Below are 16,985 nucleotides of genomic sequence, written 5' to 3' on the forward strand. Positions count from 1 at the left end.
CACCGTCCCTTCTGAAGAGATGGGCACTTGAGCTGAGCCTTTGCCTCATTACATGTCAGCACAGGTTAGAAACAAGAGACAAACATGACTTCTGTCCCACCAGATTGTTTGTTACACATTAACAAAAGAATAGGAAAAAAAGAATACTTAAAAACCCAGTCCTCCCATCAGGGCATAAAACAGAAGATGTGAAAACCAAAAATGAACGTTAGTTTAGTTATAAATGGGCTTGTTAGGTGTGGTAGATTGATGGCCAAATCACCAACATTAGTTTTTCACCCAGTTCTTTTGGAAAACGAGAAACTTTCACTCGACAAAGGCTAGATTCTCCTCTAAACCTGACTCCTGAGAAGATACTACATTTCTACATGGTATTTCTAATCTACACTCTATTCTAAGGAAGGAGGAAAAGAAGATTATGTAGACAGCACAAATTAACTCCTTAAGTATAAATGCATCTCCATTTTCAGCCTGAAGGAGTACATGTCTTAAGGAGCTATGAGAAAAGAAAACAAAATCAATATAACTCAACAGTCCTAGCAATTTATAATGCATATACAATTGTTCACCTGCATCCTTTTGATTCTCTATATGAAAGAGAGAAAGCAACAAGGAGAGAAAAGAGAGAAACAAGAACAGATATGCAGGATTAATGAGCAAGTGGACCGCACAGCCCCCCAGTTATGCGTGATATATGACATTTGAAAAGAAGAAAAGTCGCCCCGTCTCACCCCCCGCCCTCCCCAAAGCATGGGGTTACCAAAAGAAGCTCCTTTCACGGAGGTGAAAGAAAACGCTGCACAAATAGAAAACCAGGGAGGGCGAGCTCTGAGGACACAGAGGGGATCTCCAAGTGACATCGGGCTGGGACGTCCCATCCAGAGCTCAGTGTAAAGGAGTAAGTAAAAAAGGAGAGCAAGTAAAGTGCATCCTTCCGCTCGCGAGCTAACAGACAGGAGACATGTAAGATCTGATGTACAGAGAAAGGACAGCCTTATACAATCTTATACATAGGATTCCATAAAGATCTTATACGCAGGCAAAAGGATGGCTTTTTTCCAAGTGTCCTTTATCTGACCTCTAGCTCACTTCTCCCCCATTTAGCTGCTACCTTTTGATTGTGTACCAGTGACAAGCACTTCACAAATTGGGGTTACACGGAAGCAAAGTAAAAATGCATTCAGGTCACGGACATAAAGAAGAACTGAAAAAACTTACAGACAATCTGAGTTTATCACAAACAGATGGGTTAATTGTCTAACCTGTTTTAGGCTGATAAAAAGTGACTGGACTTCTCACACTGGGTTTTCACAGACAGAAGCAACAGACAAGCCAATGCTAAAAGACTTGAAGCAAGGAGAGTGAGTTGGTTTGGATCTGGACTTTCTTGAGGAAATGAAAACAGAAAGAGCGAGGACAGCATGGAGAGGAGGGTGGTAGGTACTCACGAATGGTTAAATCCATCACTTGAGAGGCCAAGCAGAAGACAGGATGCTCATACATTTCTCTCTTTTTCCCTATAAAAGAGGATTTGGGCATGCAAGAGGCTTAGGTCAGAGGTAAAGAGGTTATAGGCTATAGGTCAGAGGAAAACTTTATATCAGGTTAAAAGGAAAATAGCCGTAGAGTATTTTGGGGTACACACAGGATAAAAGGAAGGCAAAAAAAAAAATAAAAAAAAAAGAGGCTTAAAATTGGAGATCTACTGGATTAACCATTCAGCATGCCCATGAGTCACAAAAGAGGCTGTGACCATGACTCTAGAGGTTTGCTCTTAACTGCTTGCAAGAATATAATGATCAAAACATCATGAATAGAGGGAAATAGAATTTCATTGGTTTAAGGCTCCAAGATACTAAGGATTTCAGCCTTCAGTATCTAAGGCTTTCACAGGTATTTCTTCATAAGCATAGCCTCAAGCACTGCTGCCACCGATTTGGTTCTGCACCCGTGACAAAACTCTCTTAAATGCGTGGCTATCCAAAAGTCAGCTTTCAAAAGCAAGATTTCAAAGCCACATAAGGCGCGCAGGAACACATCTCACCAAGGAAAACTTGTGATTTGCTCTTCTAAGGAAGTATTTGGACATGTTGTGGACTATGCTCATGAGAGAAAACCTGATGCATGCAGCTGGCAGATGTTGGGTTGTTCGAATTAACAATCCCAGCATGCTTGGAAATTGGTGTTACAACCACTTTTATAGAGACAGTATCAAAAAGTGGCTGTGGCCAATCACGGATAAAGGAGGAGAAAAGCAGAAGAGAGCAGGTAGTGTGGAATGAACTATTTCCCTGAAAAGGTAGCTGGAAAAAAATAGGTTTGTTGCTTCAAAGTATTCCCAGACCTAAAAGTCACAGTGCAAAAAGGAGGGCAGGTAATTAACACAACCAAGAAGAATTGAGGCACAAAAGGAAAAGTACACACTAACTGTTCTACTTTGGAAATGAATGCATTTTTACTTACAGATCATAAAGTTTGTTTTTGCATAGATTTATCTGAAAGAAGAGAGCAAATCTTACCAACGAGTTAGTGATATTTACACAGAGAACCTAAGGGAGCCAGCCCTGCTTAGAAGCATCCATCAAACAGAAAAGCTGCTTTTGATTCTCAGTCCTTCTCCAGCCTTGTCAAGTATATTTAAACATTGCATTTTACAGAATGCACCAATTAAAATAGCCTGTGAAGTTGAGTATTTCAATAAATTGCCTGATAATACAGTGCTTATGAAACCTTCGTTCATTCTCTATTTTTGTCACTCATTACCAAGTCAAGAGTTGATAAACATCCTTTTAGTGCCCAATTCTTAAGTGTTTCTCACTGGATGCATAACAATGAATTCATTACCACTGGTACACAATTTGCATCAACAGACAGGAAAAAAAAATGGAAAAAGAGAGGACATGTCATGTACAGAACCTGGACAATTTGTCATGTAACAACCCAATTTTTCATGTAAACAAGAGCAATGAAGAAATCAGAGGGAGTTTTGGGTGGGATTTTTTCTCCTCTCAATATTGTCCTAGAGGCATACGACAATAATCTCAGGTGTGCGAAAGCTTCACATCACACATAACAGAAACCCAAAGTCTGGAGCAGAACATACCATTCATCTGGAACATACAGGTTTAAGCAATTGGGAACTCGGATAAAGTTGGGTAGGAGTTTCAAGTTAGGAACAGCAGCCAACAAGGTACCAACATAAACTGATTAACATGTAAAGAACGACTGGATTGTAGAGCTTCAGCTAACACATATCTTCCAGCAAGCTTTAAAATGTCTTTTTGATGGCTACATGTGTCTCTGGTCACCAGTTATTATTCTCCCGTAACTTAAAAGGTCAATAATATCAGCTCTGCCAGATTTAGAGTGACAAGAAAGAAATCTGATGCAAGTATGGGATCACTGATCAATGACTGCTATGCAAACTGCAATGAGAACAAAACACTCCCAGAAAAAAGACATTTTAAATTGGCTACGAATGATTAAGCATAGATTAAACAGTTTTTCAGCTTCTTATTTTTCACTTGTTTCCTGAACTCCACTGTCACAAGCAATTAGCTGCACTACACCTTCAGCTGCAAAGATGACATCCCAAGTATTTCTCAATTTGCTTTTAAAACCACGACATGAGTCTGAATCCTACACCACTGGCCGAATGCACTAACGATCACATACACACAAAAAGCTACAGCTCCTTTTAACTGTTTCCTCCCCCTTTTCTATAAAAAGAAATGTTTTGCATAGCTTCCATTCTTAACTGCTTCCGAAGCCAACACCACAAAAAAAAACGATTCAGAATCACATCAGTTTTATTGACAAGTGAATAAATAGCAAATGAGCTTCTTTTAAATAGCTCCCAGCCACAGTTGCCTCCTAGAAACATAACAAAATTGTAATTTCGCAAAGAAAGAGCCTTACCTTCAATTTTGGCATACTCTGATAGTCGAGTATAATTGACTAGAGCTGCTTGCTCCAAGCATTTACGGATGACTGTTTTTACCTCCTCTTGAGGGACCGGAGTAACTATGTCTTTCATCAGAACCTTGACACAAGAAAATCTGATTTGTTGTGGCATCGGGCACACAGAACTGTTTCTCTCCAAGCCCAGCGCACACATCCATTCCTGCTCAAGTGCTGCATGGCTCTTGGGGTATATGTACAATATGCAGGATCCACTAACAAGGTCACCTTGGCCAGCTCGAGATGTGGGACCTACCCCTGCTGTGGTATTCCACTTCTATATCTATACCCTACGGCATGCCCTGAAATCTGTACTTCTGATTTTTTTTAGGGCATGCCATTAAGATCTATTGCGACTTTCCCAGTACTAGGCAATGTTATGTCATTCTCTGGCTCTGCTGACTGACTTGGTTTTAAGTCTGGGCTTGGCCAAACTGAGTGTTAGGAGAGGTGAGAAGGATGCTGGAGCAGCAGGAAGGCTGAAATAGGGATGGGGAGAATAATGGTGAGCAGGTTTCAGACACCTGGGAGAAACAAGTCTGCATTGAGATGGGTATTTCACCAGACAGCAGCCAGGCACTGCTTACAAGGCTCTGTGGCAGACATGCTTGCCAGCAAGATCCTCCACCCTTACCTATGAGCAGACACAGGCTGTGATGCCTTTAGTGGCCAGGCTACACCTGCCTCTGAGCTGAAGCAGGAGAGAGAACAACCCCACCTAAATCCCACATTTCAACATTAAATATCATTATTCAATACTATCATTAATTACATGTCCTATGGAAACCCAACAGTTCCTCAAGCTCTAGATGGAAATATACATGAATACAGGCAGTTTTAACCACTCTCTTACGCTTACCCGTTCCAGCAGCGATAAAGTAGCTTTTAGTGCACCTTCTGGACGGCCAAATGGAAAGCAGTACCTAGAAAAAACACATCATGTTAACATCACTGCATGTGAATAAGCCTTTCCAGAGCTATAAAGATGCTTTCCTGAATATGCCCAAGCAATTTCATAGTCCCTCTGCCTGGAATGAGCAGTCTTTTTACAGGGTAACTTTCCAAAAGGGTTTGATGGTGTGGACAATAAGGCAGCAATAATAATAATAATTAATAAGCTGATTGTTCTAGCAGCTTCTTAAAACTGGGTGGCACCTGGGGAGTTTTTAGATTTCCCAGGAGAGAGTTAAATATCACCTTACTGCAAAAGTGAAAAAAAAACCCAACCCAAATCCCCTCTGGCAAGGTACATTTCCTTCCAGCCAGAGACCCAGTGATGCATCAGGCTGTAGGTAACCGGCTGAACCAGGCACTATCCCAGCGAGTGGCAGCTCCCAGGGGCTCCCACAGGCACTCTGCATGTGAATGCACATCACACGTCTGCGTGCAAACGTGCACAACCTGTCCAACCTGGCTGGTGTGCTGGGGGCAATTCACCCCGTTTTGAGGGAGCAGAATCCATCCCTGCAGAAAGCCCTGCCCACCTGAATACTAGGGAGAAGGGAATATACACGGGTAGTAACTGAGCAGAGAACAGAGAAGTAAGAGGATAAGGGACATTTCTTCTTCTTGTTCAATTTTAGAAAAAATAAAAGCATTACCATGCCTAAGGGAGCAAGATGGTTTGAAATACCCTGTAAAGGTTATATATTTGAAATCACTCTCCATTACAAACACACTGCAGTGCAAGCTTCACTGCCCTGTGTAGGTCTGTGTCACTTTTGCAAAATTCACGTATGCATTCAAAACCTGCCTTTTGGCTTTGCTGCTTATAGGAGGGAGCTGGGAGGAAATCAGTCCTCTCGCATTCAGCCTGGGCTCTCTGCCTTTACCTAAAATGCGTGATCTGATTCTCCAGAAGCAAACGGAGCCGCTCCTTGATCTCTTCGAAACGCTCTTTCTCATCCACGGTCACAGTTCCTATCCCGTCAGGCCTGGAGGAGAAATGCCATGAATGACTCAGACTCCACACCACGCCACTCTGGTAACTCATCCCTGCAGCACATAGCACGATGCCCTTTAGGAAAGGGATGCCACCAAATATGAGATGTGGGACAGAGGATGTGCCACACCAAGACACAGATGGTTGCGGCAGCATCAGTTCTGAGGTATCAAAACCAAACAAATAAATAAATACCTTCTCTCAGAGACATAATCTAGATGTGGACTCCCCCCCTCCTTTATTTTTGCTGTGATAGGGAAGTCAGAAAACACAGAATCCCCCCTAAATACACCTATATGACAATGCACTTACTGAAGGATAGAGCCCATTGCTCGCAAAATAGGGACTGAATTTCTGCATAAAAAATCAGCTGGCAATTTAACACAATTCACAGTACAGAAGAATTACTGACAACAGGAATATATACAAACAGAATATGAAATTCTGTACTCCTTCATAAGTGCTGAATCACCCCACTATCGTGATTTTCTCGAAGTGAACCATCTCTGATATATGCTGCAATGTGCCTGGAGAGCGACATGCATTTTGTATTTGAAAATGCAATGCCATTTCGGTCATTTAATTTCAACTTATAAAAATTAACATATTGATACGATTCACCAACGCTTTTCTCGGACTATTTACAACACTCTCGTATTTCAGGAGTGCACAGAGGTGCGTTGTGACACACAGGTCCTGCTGGCTTGGGGTATTTCCCATCGTTCACAGAGCACAGTGTGAACCCTGCTGAAGCTCTCTCCCGGGGCTGGATGATGCAGTGGTCCCTGTGCTCTTCCACCCCGTACCTCTGCTGATGCCAACCCATCCGAGAGCCGAAAGCAGCAATCCCCTCCTTCTCCCCCACACCCACATGGAGAAACATGCCATGCAGCAGAATTCCAGACGAGAGGAAAGCGCGAGTCTAATCCATACACCAAAGGAATCGGCCGGGCAGACAATCAACAGCACCGCTTCCCATTGCCGGCGAGCAAAGTCTACGGATTTGTGTACTCCTTGGGCAACTCTGCTGGCACAGGCACTCTTTAGGTAATGTAAGACATCTTAAAATTGAACAAACGTTCTTACTTAAAGGCCTCCTCCAGTGTTCAGCTTAAGCTGCATAAATCCGCAGTACTGGACTGGTTTGGCTATACAAAAGACTTGGCAAGGGATTACAAAGCTTCTAATGAACCTCCTGTCAGGGGTTAATTGGTTGGCTTTATTTTCTTCTTAAAGAATCAAAGGCCCTAAACTTTAAGGGAAGGAAAAAAAAAAGCTATTAAAAAAAAATAAATTAAAAGCTATAAAATCTGTATAACCACTTCTCCTTGACCCTGCATTTAGTTAGTTAGCTCTTGATGTCTTCAATGCAAACTCTGGTATTCCAACACAGGTGAATAAACCATTAAAACCTTTTGGATAGGAACTTGCAAACTGTACATGATATTTACTGCAGAATTTTAAAGCTAAATATACATTAAATAAGACTTGCAACATGGACACCGAAAAGGACTCGAATACCAGGGGATGTATTTAAATTTAAAGAACATTTCATCAGAAATCTTGACTTGATTATTTGCCAAATTCAGTTGTGTATTGAAGAAAAAAAATAGGAAAAAAAGATTTAGGCTGAAACTTGGATAAAATGTCTCATCTGGGGAACACATTTCATAAACAGTTTTGGAAGTATGGATCTGGTCTCATTAGTACCTAATTAGGATTAGTTATTTTGAAGAAATGAGCAAGCCACAAGAAAACCAAATTAGACAGCGAGCAAAAATTAATGTCTGAACATACTTAATATATTTTTATTCCAAAGTTCCATAAAATATTTAATATTCAGGCAGAGACGTTCATGCTTCTTGTGATGCTGTGCACCTCACAGTGCCTGGTTTGCTCCCAAGCAGAAAAGCAGATAAGTCAAGGCAGACCACATTAAATGCCATACGTTAAGGAGCAGGGTTGAAGCCCCCATTTGACTTTTGGCACTTGATTCTCTCCCTGTACCCATAGCAGCTCACAGAGTGTCACTAGGTTAATTGTATCAGCACTGACAAATGGGGTAGGAGAAGCTGCCTGCCCTGGCAGTGATTTACTGATGGACTGGAAATGGTCTGAAAGTTATGTTACCCTTTGCTGGGTCAATAACCCCAACTGGAGAGATTTAATGGCAGGATCTGACAGCTTGGGTTGGGGGGCAGCCCTTTTGCATGAATCACAGTTTCTAACTGAATTCAAACGGCTTCGATTTTGCCAGAAATGTTTATTTAGTGCTCACCACATAACAATTGATGGTGGACACCTAAATGGGCTGATGTGACCCAAATGGGCATCAGTTGTGTCCTGGTTGGGCAGTGGTGGCTCTGGAAGTATCACTTTGGAAGCACTTATCCACACAAAAACAAAAGGTGGGTCTGGAGAGGGAACCTCTGGCCCATGTGGCTCTCACTCAAATCTCAATGCCCCAAGGGATACCAGCCCAACCGCTGCAGCGCATGTAGACCATGAAGGCTCAACCACCTGGTCTTTGACTTTCTTGGGGCCAGGAGGACATCAAACCCAGAGACCCCGGCCACCATTCCCTCCACGCAGGGCCTACCACACAGTATAAACTCATGCTGCTCTCGTGTATGATGCTACTGCAAACTTGAGACAATCTACAGGTCAGCTGCAGCCATTTTTGAAGCAGCACGGATGTCTGGAAGGGCCTGCCAACCGAGAGCCATCACCACGGCAAGGACTCCCTTTCTCACCCAGCTGTGGACTATATTGCATCTGACATGATGAGCATCTCTTGAATCTACCTTTCAAATTTTCGGCAAACCATTTTCTCACTGTCCTTCACAAAGTTGACATTTTCGGCAGCATGATAGGAAAGATGTCATGTCGGCTGCTTTTCAAGTTGTTGTCACAGTGGTTAGCACCAGTTCTGTCATCTTTGCTTTCCTCACAATCCCCCATCTTGAGCCATGTCACAAATAATAATACTTCCAATGTTTTTGTCAAATTTCAAATACTATAACCCAGCTGCACATCTTCGGATTTACTAGTTATGTTAATCTTTGTTGCTCATCTTCCCAGAAGCTGAAGCATTAGGAACTCATTAATTAGTGACAAATGCAGGATATACATAGAACTGGAAAAAACACTACCCAAAGCCTTGCACTTAATTTATTAGCTTGATAATTTCAAAAGCTAATTAAATATTCAAGTCAAATATACTTTGAAAATGTAATCTTTTTGAGGGAACATATTTATTTTCCCTTTTGCAAGAACACAAAGGGTAGATAGCTTAGCATCACTATAATTTAAGATTCACTTCTGTGCTCTAGACAATTCCAGTACATGGCTGATGAAGCTGAAAAAAATCCCCAGGAGAAGCTCAAGTTGCACCAGCTTGTTCTGATGCTTATTGGAAATTTTGTTTTCAGCAAAGGTCTCCAGCTCAACTTTGATATTTGCTATTTGATCTCCTGGACAGAAGTACCAACTCCTCCAGTGAGCAGCATTTCTGCAGCAAGGCTAGCTAAAATGCAGCTGCAGAACATAGATGCTCTCACACGCAACCCATAACCATGACATTATTACACTGATGGGGAATGAGAGGAGAGCAAAAGGGTGGAAAACAAAGTTCTGTATGTACATGGTATATACAGCTGCATGACAGACAAAATGGGTTTGGGTCTATGAGTTCAGGTTAACAAACACCACGAATGCCTCCATCTGCGTGGCGACGTAATATCCTCTGATTCTCTATAGCTCCTGCTTACTGAGGTGTATGGCAGAAGTTGTGGGCAGAGAGGGAAGCAGAAGGGCAAAGAAGGCAAGAAAAATAAATAAGGAGATTTTTAATTATAAGTAAACAAGTTTCAGATCACTCCTTCTGCTGCAGATTCACTGTGTTGGCTCTAAACTAGCAAATTCCCACTGTAAATATTTCACATGAAAAGTTTTAAATGCCACTTTCCTAATCCCCCCTTGTTTTTAAGTTTGAAGCCATGAAAACGACATCAACAAAGCAGGTGGTGAAATTAAAAAAAGGGTTGCAATTTAAACAGGAAAAAAATGATAGTCCTTGTTTAGCTTGGATGGGTTGTGCAAATTCTGGGGTTAATTATAAATTATAATTAGGACCTGTGCTCCTAAGGCCACTGCTTTATTCTACAAGCCCCGCCTCCCCCCATGCCCTTTTCTAATTATACCCGCTGCCCCCAGGGATAGTTATGCTGCTAAAACAAATATATCAAAATGATTTTTTTCTTAACAAAGACTAATATATGAAGCAATAGCACATGCATTTGTACGAAATTATAAATCTATAGTATAGCTCCAGTGGGTTAATCTCTTTGACATAAGCCTCTATGAAACACCATGGCGGCTCATAAACGAAAAGACATATCATCTTTTACACCTTTTATGTTTAACTTGTCTACACTTTTTTTTTTCACTAGGGAAAATATTGCTTACACGTAGCAAACAGATCTTTGCACGCACTGTGAGCCCTGGCATGCAGAGCCAAAGGAAAAAAAACAATGTCAAAAACTGATGCAAATAATTTGATTTTTTAAGTAACAACTCAAATATAAAACACGTGCTGCCTTCAGCTCCCTTGCTGCTTGCCAGGTGCAGCACATATGAGCTATACAGTAAACATCGATGATTAGTGCCTTGGACGGCATGTGTCAGGATAGGCTTTCAAAGGAGCCCTCGCAGGAAGACTCGCCTGCGCGAAGTCCCACCGCTCACACAGGGACTGGCTCTGGGGATGGAGGCAGGATCACAGCTGCCTGCCTGCCGCCTCCTGCATCTCCCCCTAGTAAATCTGATCTCAAAGAGCCCACCTGTTTAGACCTCTTGGAAAAAAGAAAGCTTATTCAGCAAAATACTGATTTTCCCCAACTCCCCTTTTTATGGGAGTTCACACAGTGTGGGAAATGTGGGTTGAAAGCCCTTTGTTAAGCCTGGCTCTCCACCCGCTTGAGATGCTGCAGAGCAAGGGAGCCATTTCATCCCCCCAGCTCCTGCCTTCATGTTGCTTGGGCTCTCCTCCACGCTGCAGCACAGAGCCAAGTCACGGCTCATCGCTTCTCATGTGCGATCTACACCCCTGACGTAGCGTGGCTGGACCGGATGGTTCCTGAGCACTGCCATCCTACACCCATTGTAATGAATCACGTCAGCCGGCCGCGCTGAGCTGGTGATCTGCTGGTGGCTGGCAACCCACTTCCCTTCAGCACAGACAGTGGATCCTACCCGACAGACAGCCGTAAAGCATGCCGTGTCACCACGGACTTACCATGGGGCTGGTTGGGACATGGAGCCAGCACCTAACGAACGGTTACAGCATCATGCCCTGCCAGATTTCAACCTTTCCTACTGCAGCCAGGGCTGTGCATTTGAACGAGATGTGGAAACTAAACACAAACTACTGGGGAAGTATATAAAGATACTGTGATAAAGCATTCATATATTTACTACTTCTTCTAAGGGACCAAAAATGTCCTGTTTTGTTTTGTTTGTTTTTTTTTTAACTAGCTGTACAGAAATATCTTAGAATCATATGATAGAACAGTTTTGGTTGGAAGGCACCTCAAAGATCATCTAGTTCCAACCCCCAAATCTTGTTTTTATGTGAAACAGACAGATATATAATTACTATACAATGGAAAAAAATTACATATATGCTACACAGACTTTTCAATTCCTCAGGGTTTATGACAATAAGATTATTTCTTCTGGCTTTGAGTAGTAAAAAACTAATGGTAATGCTAGCTAATGAAAGAGCTACTTCTTAAAAACAAGTCTGATGCTGTAAAATACAGCTTGAGCAAGTCATTAATGTACCAAATTAACTAGAATTATAGAATGGTTTGGGTTGGAAGGGACTTCTAAGATCACCCACTTCCAACCTCCTGCCATGGGCAGGGATACCTTCCACTAGCCCAGGTTGCTCAAAGCCCCATAATTAGACAGTCACTAATTATTAATTAGTAGAGGGTGTTGTAGCTGCTTGGACCTTGGGTAAATAGTCAGTGAACAACTTCCAGAAAATGCTGGTGTTCAATCGTTATTAGACTGGAAGAGATTCAGTCTGTCACCCTGATTTTGCTAAGTTCAGTGTCTGCTAATACTTAGCATGCACATGATCAGTATTTTAGCCTTATTTTTAAAATTCTGACTAAAAAGCACAGAAAGAATCTTTTTTGGTGCCAAATTTAAAAGTTAAAAATGAAGTTATAATACGCCGAAGTCAAAAAAAGGCACAAGAGAAACCAAAGTCACTCCTGAAACCCACTTCTTAGAAAGGGGCAGCAACCACTGCTCAAGGCTTTGGCACTAATTTGGGCGTGGGAAAGCTGAGCTGAACTTTCTGCTCCACACTGCAGACAGGGAAGCAGCGAGGCTCCTCTAACACATCACTTCTCTGCATGGCAAACACTGCTGGCAGTACTGTCATAGATAGCCCTCCAACGTGAGGACAGCAACAAACATGAAAACAGAAGGCAGGGAAAAATCTCGGTGGTCACATAAAACCTTCATAATTCTCCCCCAGATCACAATGTCTTCTCAAAAACACCCCTGCTTCTTGCCTTTGCTAGTTTTTTGGAGGGCTATCGATGAAGGAAAGCAACACCCTCAGCACTGTAGTGATGGTACCAAACGCAGGTATCAGTAATCACTCAGCGTGTGTTGTCGGATGTATGAGTAACACTATGCCTTTCTTAACTGCCACATAGGTGAACACATCGACAATCACATCATCTTCCATAATGGCAGGACTTTCAAAAGCCACCCAGTGATACGTGGTAGGCAAAACACTGTTATCAATTCACTAGTGAGCACAACAGTGAAAAAGCCTCAAGTTCCTTCGACTTAGTGAAGAGCAAGCACATGCGTAACAGTAAATCATGCAATATTCAACAGTTTTTGCCTCTTGCTGGTCCCTGCCTTCCTGACAGCCTGCACCTTACCTATTCAGGTGTCTGCAGGAGGTGAAACTTACGACAAGCAATTTACAATTAACTCCATTTTTACTTGGAAAAGGATGACTTTAACAGAAAAATTAAGGGGTTTGTCATGCAACTAGCAGTGATTTACAGCCTTGGTTTTGAGAGATTATGTCAGGCTTTCAGAGGTCTGAATAAGCTCCATGAGCCCACAGGAGGGAGGGGGAGACACCAAACCCTGACACAGAAAGCAACAGGGTTCCAAAGAGTTCCCAGAATCCCTTTTGACCATTTCACCTGATGCGGCCACAGGGTCAGCTACAAGCTTGGAGGTGCATTTCCACCAGCATCCATTCTGCTCCCGTCCCACGCTGCAGAGGCAGGAGCTGGACAGGCGAGGAGGCATCATCCCCATGCTGACGCCTGTCATCCTGTCAGCCTTGACCTTCAGGCTGTCCTCAGCATCCACACCGCAGCCCGCCTGCACTTCCCCGCTGACTGCGAGCGACTGTTGTCTCGCTGCCTGACCTTATGCAAACACGATACAAACAGACAGCCCACCTCAGCTCCATCACTGTCTGCTGCTAATACATGAGACTGATAGCCACATGAAATTATCTCCCTCCTCGACCTTCATTACTGGGTGGCATATTCTGACTGACAGCCAACCTCATTCCGGGGAAAGCTAAACCACCTGTTTGGGGTCTTTGGGCTGTCTAAAAGTGAAGGAACTTCCTTTTGTAAAGAAAATCAACACTTCCCCAGTTTTGCAAGAAAAAGAAGACTTTGATAAACAGAGAAAATGTCTTGTAACTTGAATCTTCCCCAGACCTCTGTGGATACCAATAACAACGCAATGCATAGATGCTTTGCTGGAGGTTGGGCAGGGGTGCTCTCACCTCAACAAAGTTTGCAAGGAAACTTTTCATCTCTTCCAAGAGCTACGTGTCTCCTGGGAAAAGCATGGCCAGCCCTAAGGCAACAAGCAACGTATGGACACAGCAGGTGGGAGGAAGGGATGTAGCTAAAGTGAACCCTGCTTTACACACGTCGCAACTGCCAGTAAGGACTGCACGGGTGAACATTTGCTTTCTATCGGTCTCTGCCAGCCAGCTCGCAAATTCATGATGCATGTGTCCTAAACAGCTTTCTGAACAGAAATCATGACTGTCCCGCTCAGATACTCAGACTTCTTACAGTAGACACAAAAGATACGGCATTGTGTTTTCTCTGTAGTCCATTTTCATGACCTCCTGATAGCAGAAGACAGAAAACACACACTGCAGTTTCTGTACCAAACTCCCAGGCGTTACACAGAGTCTGCCCTAGGTGAGAAGGCACAACACCACACCCTTGCAGATCCAGCACAGAGCTCCCTGTGATCCCCAGCAACAGCAGTGACCAGGAAGGAATATGAACCTTCAGCTTTCTGATGTGAAGCCAACCATCAGCCACAGACAGCTATGGCATAGCAAAACACCTCATTCCTTTCTCAGAACATCTTTAATGAGTTACTCGAACAGCTCACCTGAGACCAAGCTGCCCCTCTGGCAGTGCCCAGCAGTCCCCCAGCACAGTGCAGCAGCACAGGCGCACGACTGGGGTCCACACACCATGTGGGTTTCAAAGCAAGACATTTTCCTGAGACCACAGCTTTCCAGCCCCATAGGAAAGGAATGGTGAGGTAACACTTTAGCTCATACTGTCAGATACCTCCTGCCACCAACCCTGATGAAGAGAAGCTCCAGCTCTGGGTGTGCTGGGCCCTGTGAAGAGGTACAAGGGGTAGCTGTAACTGGCATCCAACCTCCTCTCTGTTATGGGCCACATGGGCTTTGAACCATGTCTTGTCCCCACAAAAGGCTCCTGCTGGGTTGAGCCCTGCGATGGAAGAGGGGTGATGGGGGCAGCCAGTTTCAGCCACCCAGTCCTATCACACGCTGCATGAGCCATCACTTAAACACACATCTACAACTCAAGGCCCTGACCCCTATGGGACTCGGGTGCCCAAATGCCATCCAACGCCCAGGAGAGTGCAAGACCTGAATGTTGGTGCCACAACAGAGGGATGCCAGCTGCCCAGTGTATTCAGTGGTGGAGGAGCCCGGTGCCCTCTACAACACACTTCTGTGCACTGCCCGCTTTCACTTACCTTTTCGGCTCTGGATTCGGCTGGGATTTGGACTCTTTCCTTTTTTTGGACTCCTTTTTGGAATCCCTTTTTGTCTCCGCTTCAGCAGCAGAGGCATGAGACACTTTGCCCCCCTCGCCGTCTGCACTTGGCTGTGACCCACCAAGTAATTCTGCCATGTGTTGGCTTGGGGGAGTGATTGAAACACGGGGGGCAAGGCCAGCAGCAAAAGTGAAAGAAACAAGAAGAAAACATGAAAAAACTCAAAAGAAATCAAAAGGAAACTAAACTGAAACAACTGAAATCAAAGAACAATTGGCAAAGAAGGAACGAACAGGCAAAAGAAAGTAAGAACTAAAAAAGAAACTAAGGAAGCAAAAACTCGGTTTCCATGACAAGATGTATGAAAGTAACTGCAAAAGCAAGCAGCAGCCTTGCAATGTGAAACCTGGGCAATGTGTGTCATAATTCAGGATGGTATTTACCAGAGGGTTTATGAAAACATGTAATTATTTTATAACATTCCTTTCTTCAGCAGCATATGCAGGATAGATAGTGATATCTCAAAGTGTATAATACAACTTAACAGGGAAACAGCAGAAAAAGAAGTTGCAATAGATGCTACAGCTGTCAACAAAGCAAATAGAAAAGGAAAAAGCACAGCTCCAGTTCCTTCCATCAAAGGTTTGTCACATTCGAGAGAAAGGAATGAAACTGAAATTGCTTTGCAACAGAGCAAGATAAAACCTTCAGTTATGTCTAAGCTATTGCCAAACTGACGTCACACACACTTTAAATGAGACACGGGTGCCCCAAGGGCTTAAAGCCCTTCTGAACACTGAAGTTTGATACTGCTGAAAATTTCACTGCTGCAACTTGTCAGATCTTCTCACACAGCAATTAAATCAGCACAGTGTATCATTTACTTCTATTTATTCAACCCGTGGCAGTCACACGTACTTCAACTCTATTGTGTCCAGAACTGCATCTAGCAGGTGCCTGCGTAAGAAAGTTAAAACCCCTCATTTCTGGAACCCTTTACATGCATTTTTATTGCTTACATTAAACAAGCAATGAAACAAACAAACAAACCGACTATGCCACTAGAAGTGCTGCTGCCAAACATCCACGGTGAAAACAAATTGGGGACTGTTGTGCATTATCCAAGGAAACCTATATTTGACAAAGTCATCCCTTGCTGGCAGGGAGCTGCTAGCCAAGAAGAATTCCTTACCTGTTGCCATGAACATGTGATGCACAAAAGGCAAAGCTGTAGTGAAGTAAGGTGGGGTCAATCATAGCTCCGTTTTCTGCGCGCTCTAGCAAATCTCTGAGGTAGCAGAGATGTCTGTGACAGCCTCTCACTCCATTACGTGCACAATACTCATCTAGCACAAAGACCTGGCCAGGACTAAACCAGCCCTGTTTAGAAATAAAGAGACTTGATTTTAAATATAAGTTATTAAATACAAAGGCTATCAGATTTGGACGCGTAGTGGTCAACTGTTCTAATAAAAGAAATAGAAACCTAAGGCTACATTAAGGAAAAAGGAGAGAGGTCACTTAAACAATACAGTCTGTACATCATCACCCAAACACAGCATAAAATCAGAGCAACTGTTAACAGAAACATATTGTGCTACCATTAAAGGGAATTGCCATTTAAAATGCTGGAAAGTTAGGCCAGTTCATATCAGTACCTAGCAAAAAAAGAAAAAATAAAGGGGAAAAAAAGCTTACACCTTTAAGAGATGACAAAGGTTTGGTTATATAAACAGTGCGAAACAGTAGTCTCATTTCAGGGATGGGATCGTACATTTGGCCAGGAACAAGAAGAGTGATCTGTGGGAGAGCATGGAGGATTACACTGAACAATGGCTTCTCTTGCACCTGGCAGGTAAAGATGTCCTGCAGACGGAGGAAGGCAGCTCCACAGTACCAGAGAGGGACGCTTCCCACCGTCCTTACTGCACACCACTGGTGACACGCTCCACCATTGCCCACC

General features: G+C 43.3%; 1 protein-coding gene across 7 annotated transcripts in view; it reads right to left on the bottom strand.

Moving 5' to 3' along the window:
• CADPS (calcium dependent secretion activator) overlaps positions 1–16,985 on the bottom strand; it is a 211,260-nt gene that overhangs the window by 65,131 nt on the left and 129,144 nt on the right. For 2 of the 7 annotated variants that reach the window (XM_062630213.1, XM_062630208.1), the window contains exons 13-18: positions 16,215–16,402; positions 5,793–5,894; positions 4,820–4,883; positions 3,919–4,042; positions 1,449–1,517; positions 570–587 (exon numbers count right to left, since the gene is read on the bottom strand). In XM_062630213.1, coding sequence (XP_062486197.1) covers positions 570–587; positions 1,449–1,517; positions 3,919–4,042; positions 4,820–4,883; positions 5,793–5,894; positions 16,215–16,402 — 565 coding nt within the window. The remainder of the gene's footprint in view (positions 1–569; positions 588–1,448; positions 1,518–3,918; positions 4,043–4,819; positions 4,884–5,792; positions 5,895–16,214; positions 16,403–16,985) is intronic. The other 5 variants (XM_062630214.1, XM_062630210.1, XM_062630216.1 and 2 more) reach the window with 3 other exon arrangements.

This window comes from Pezoporus occidentalis, unplaced genomic scaffold (assembly GCF_034315485.1).
Source record: "Pezoporus occidentalis ecotype Australia unplaced genomic scaffold, CSIRO_AGI_Poc_V1 ctg35, whole genome shotgun sequence".
Taxonomy (NCBI): Eukaryota; Metazoa; Chordata; class Aves; order Psittaciformes; family Psittacidae; genus Pezoporus; species Pezoporus occidentalis.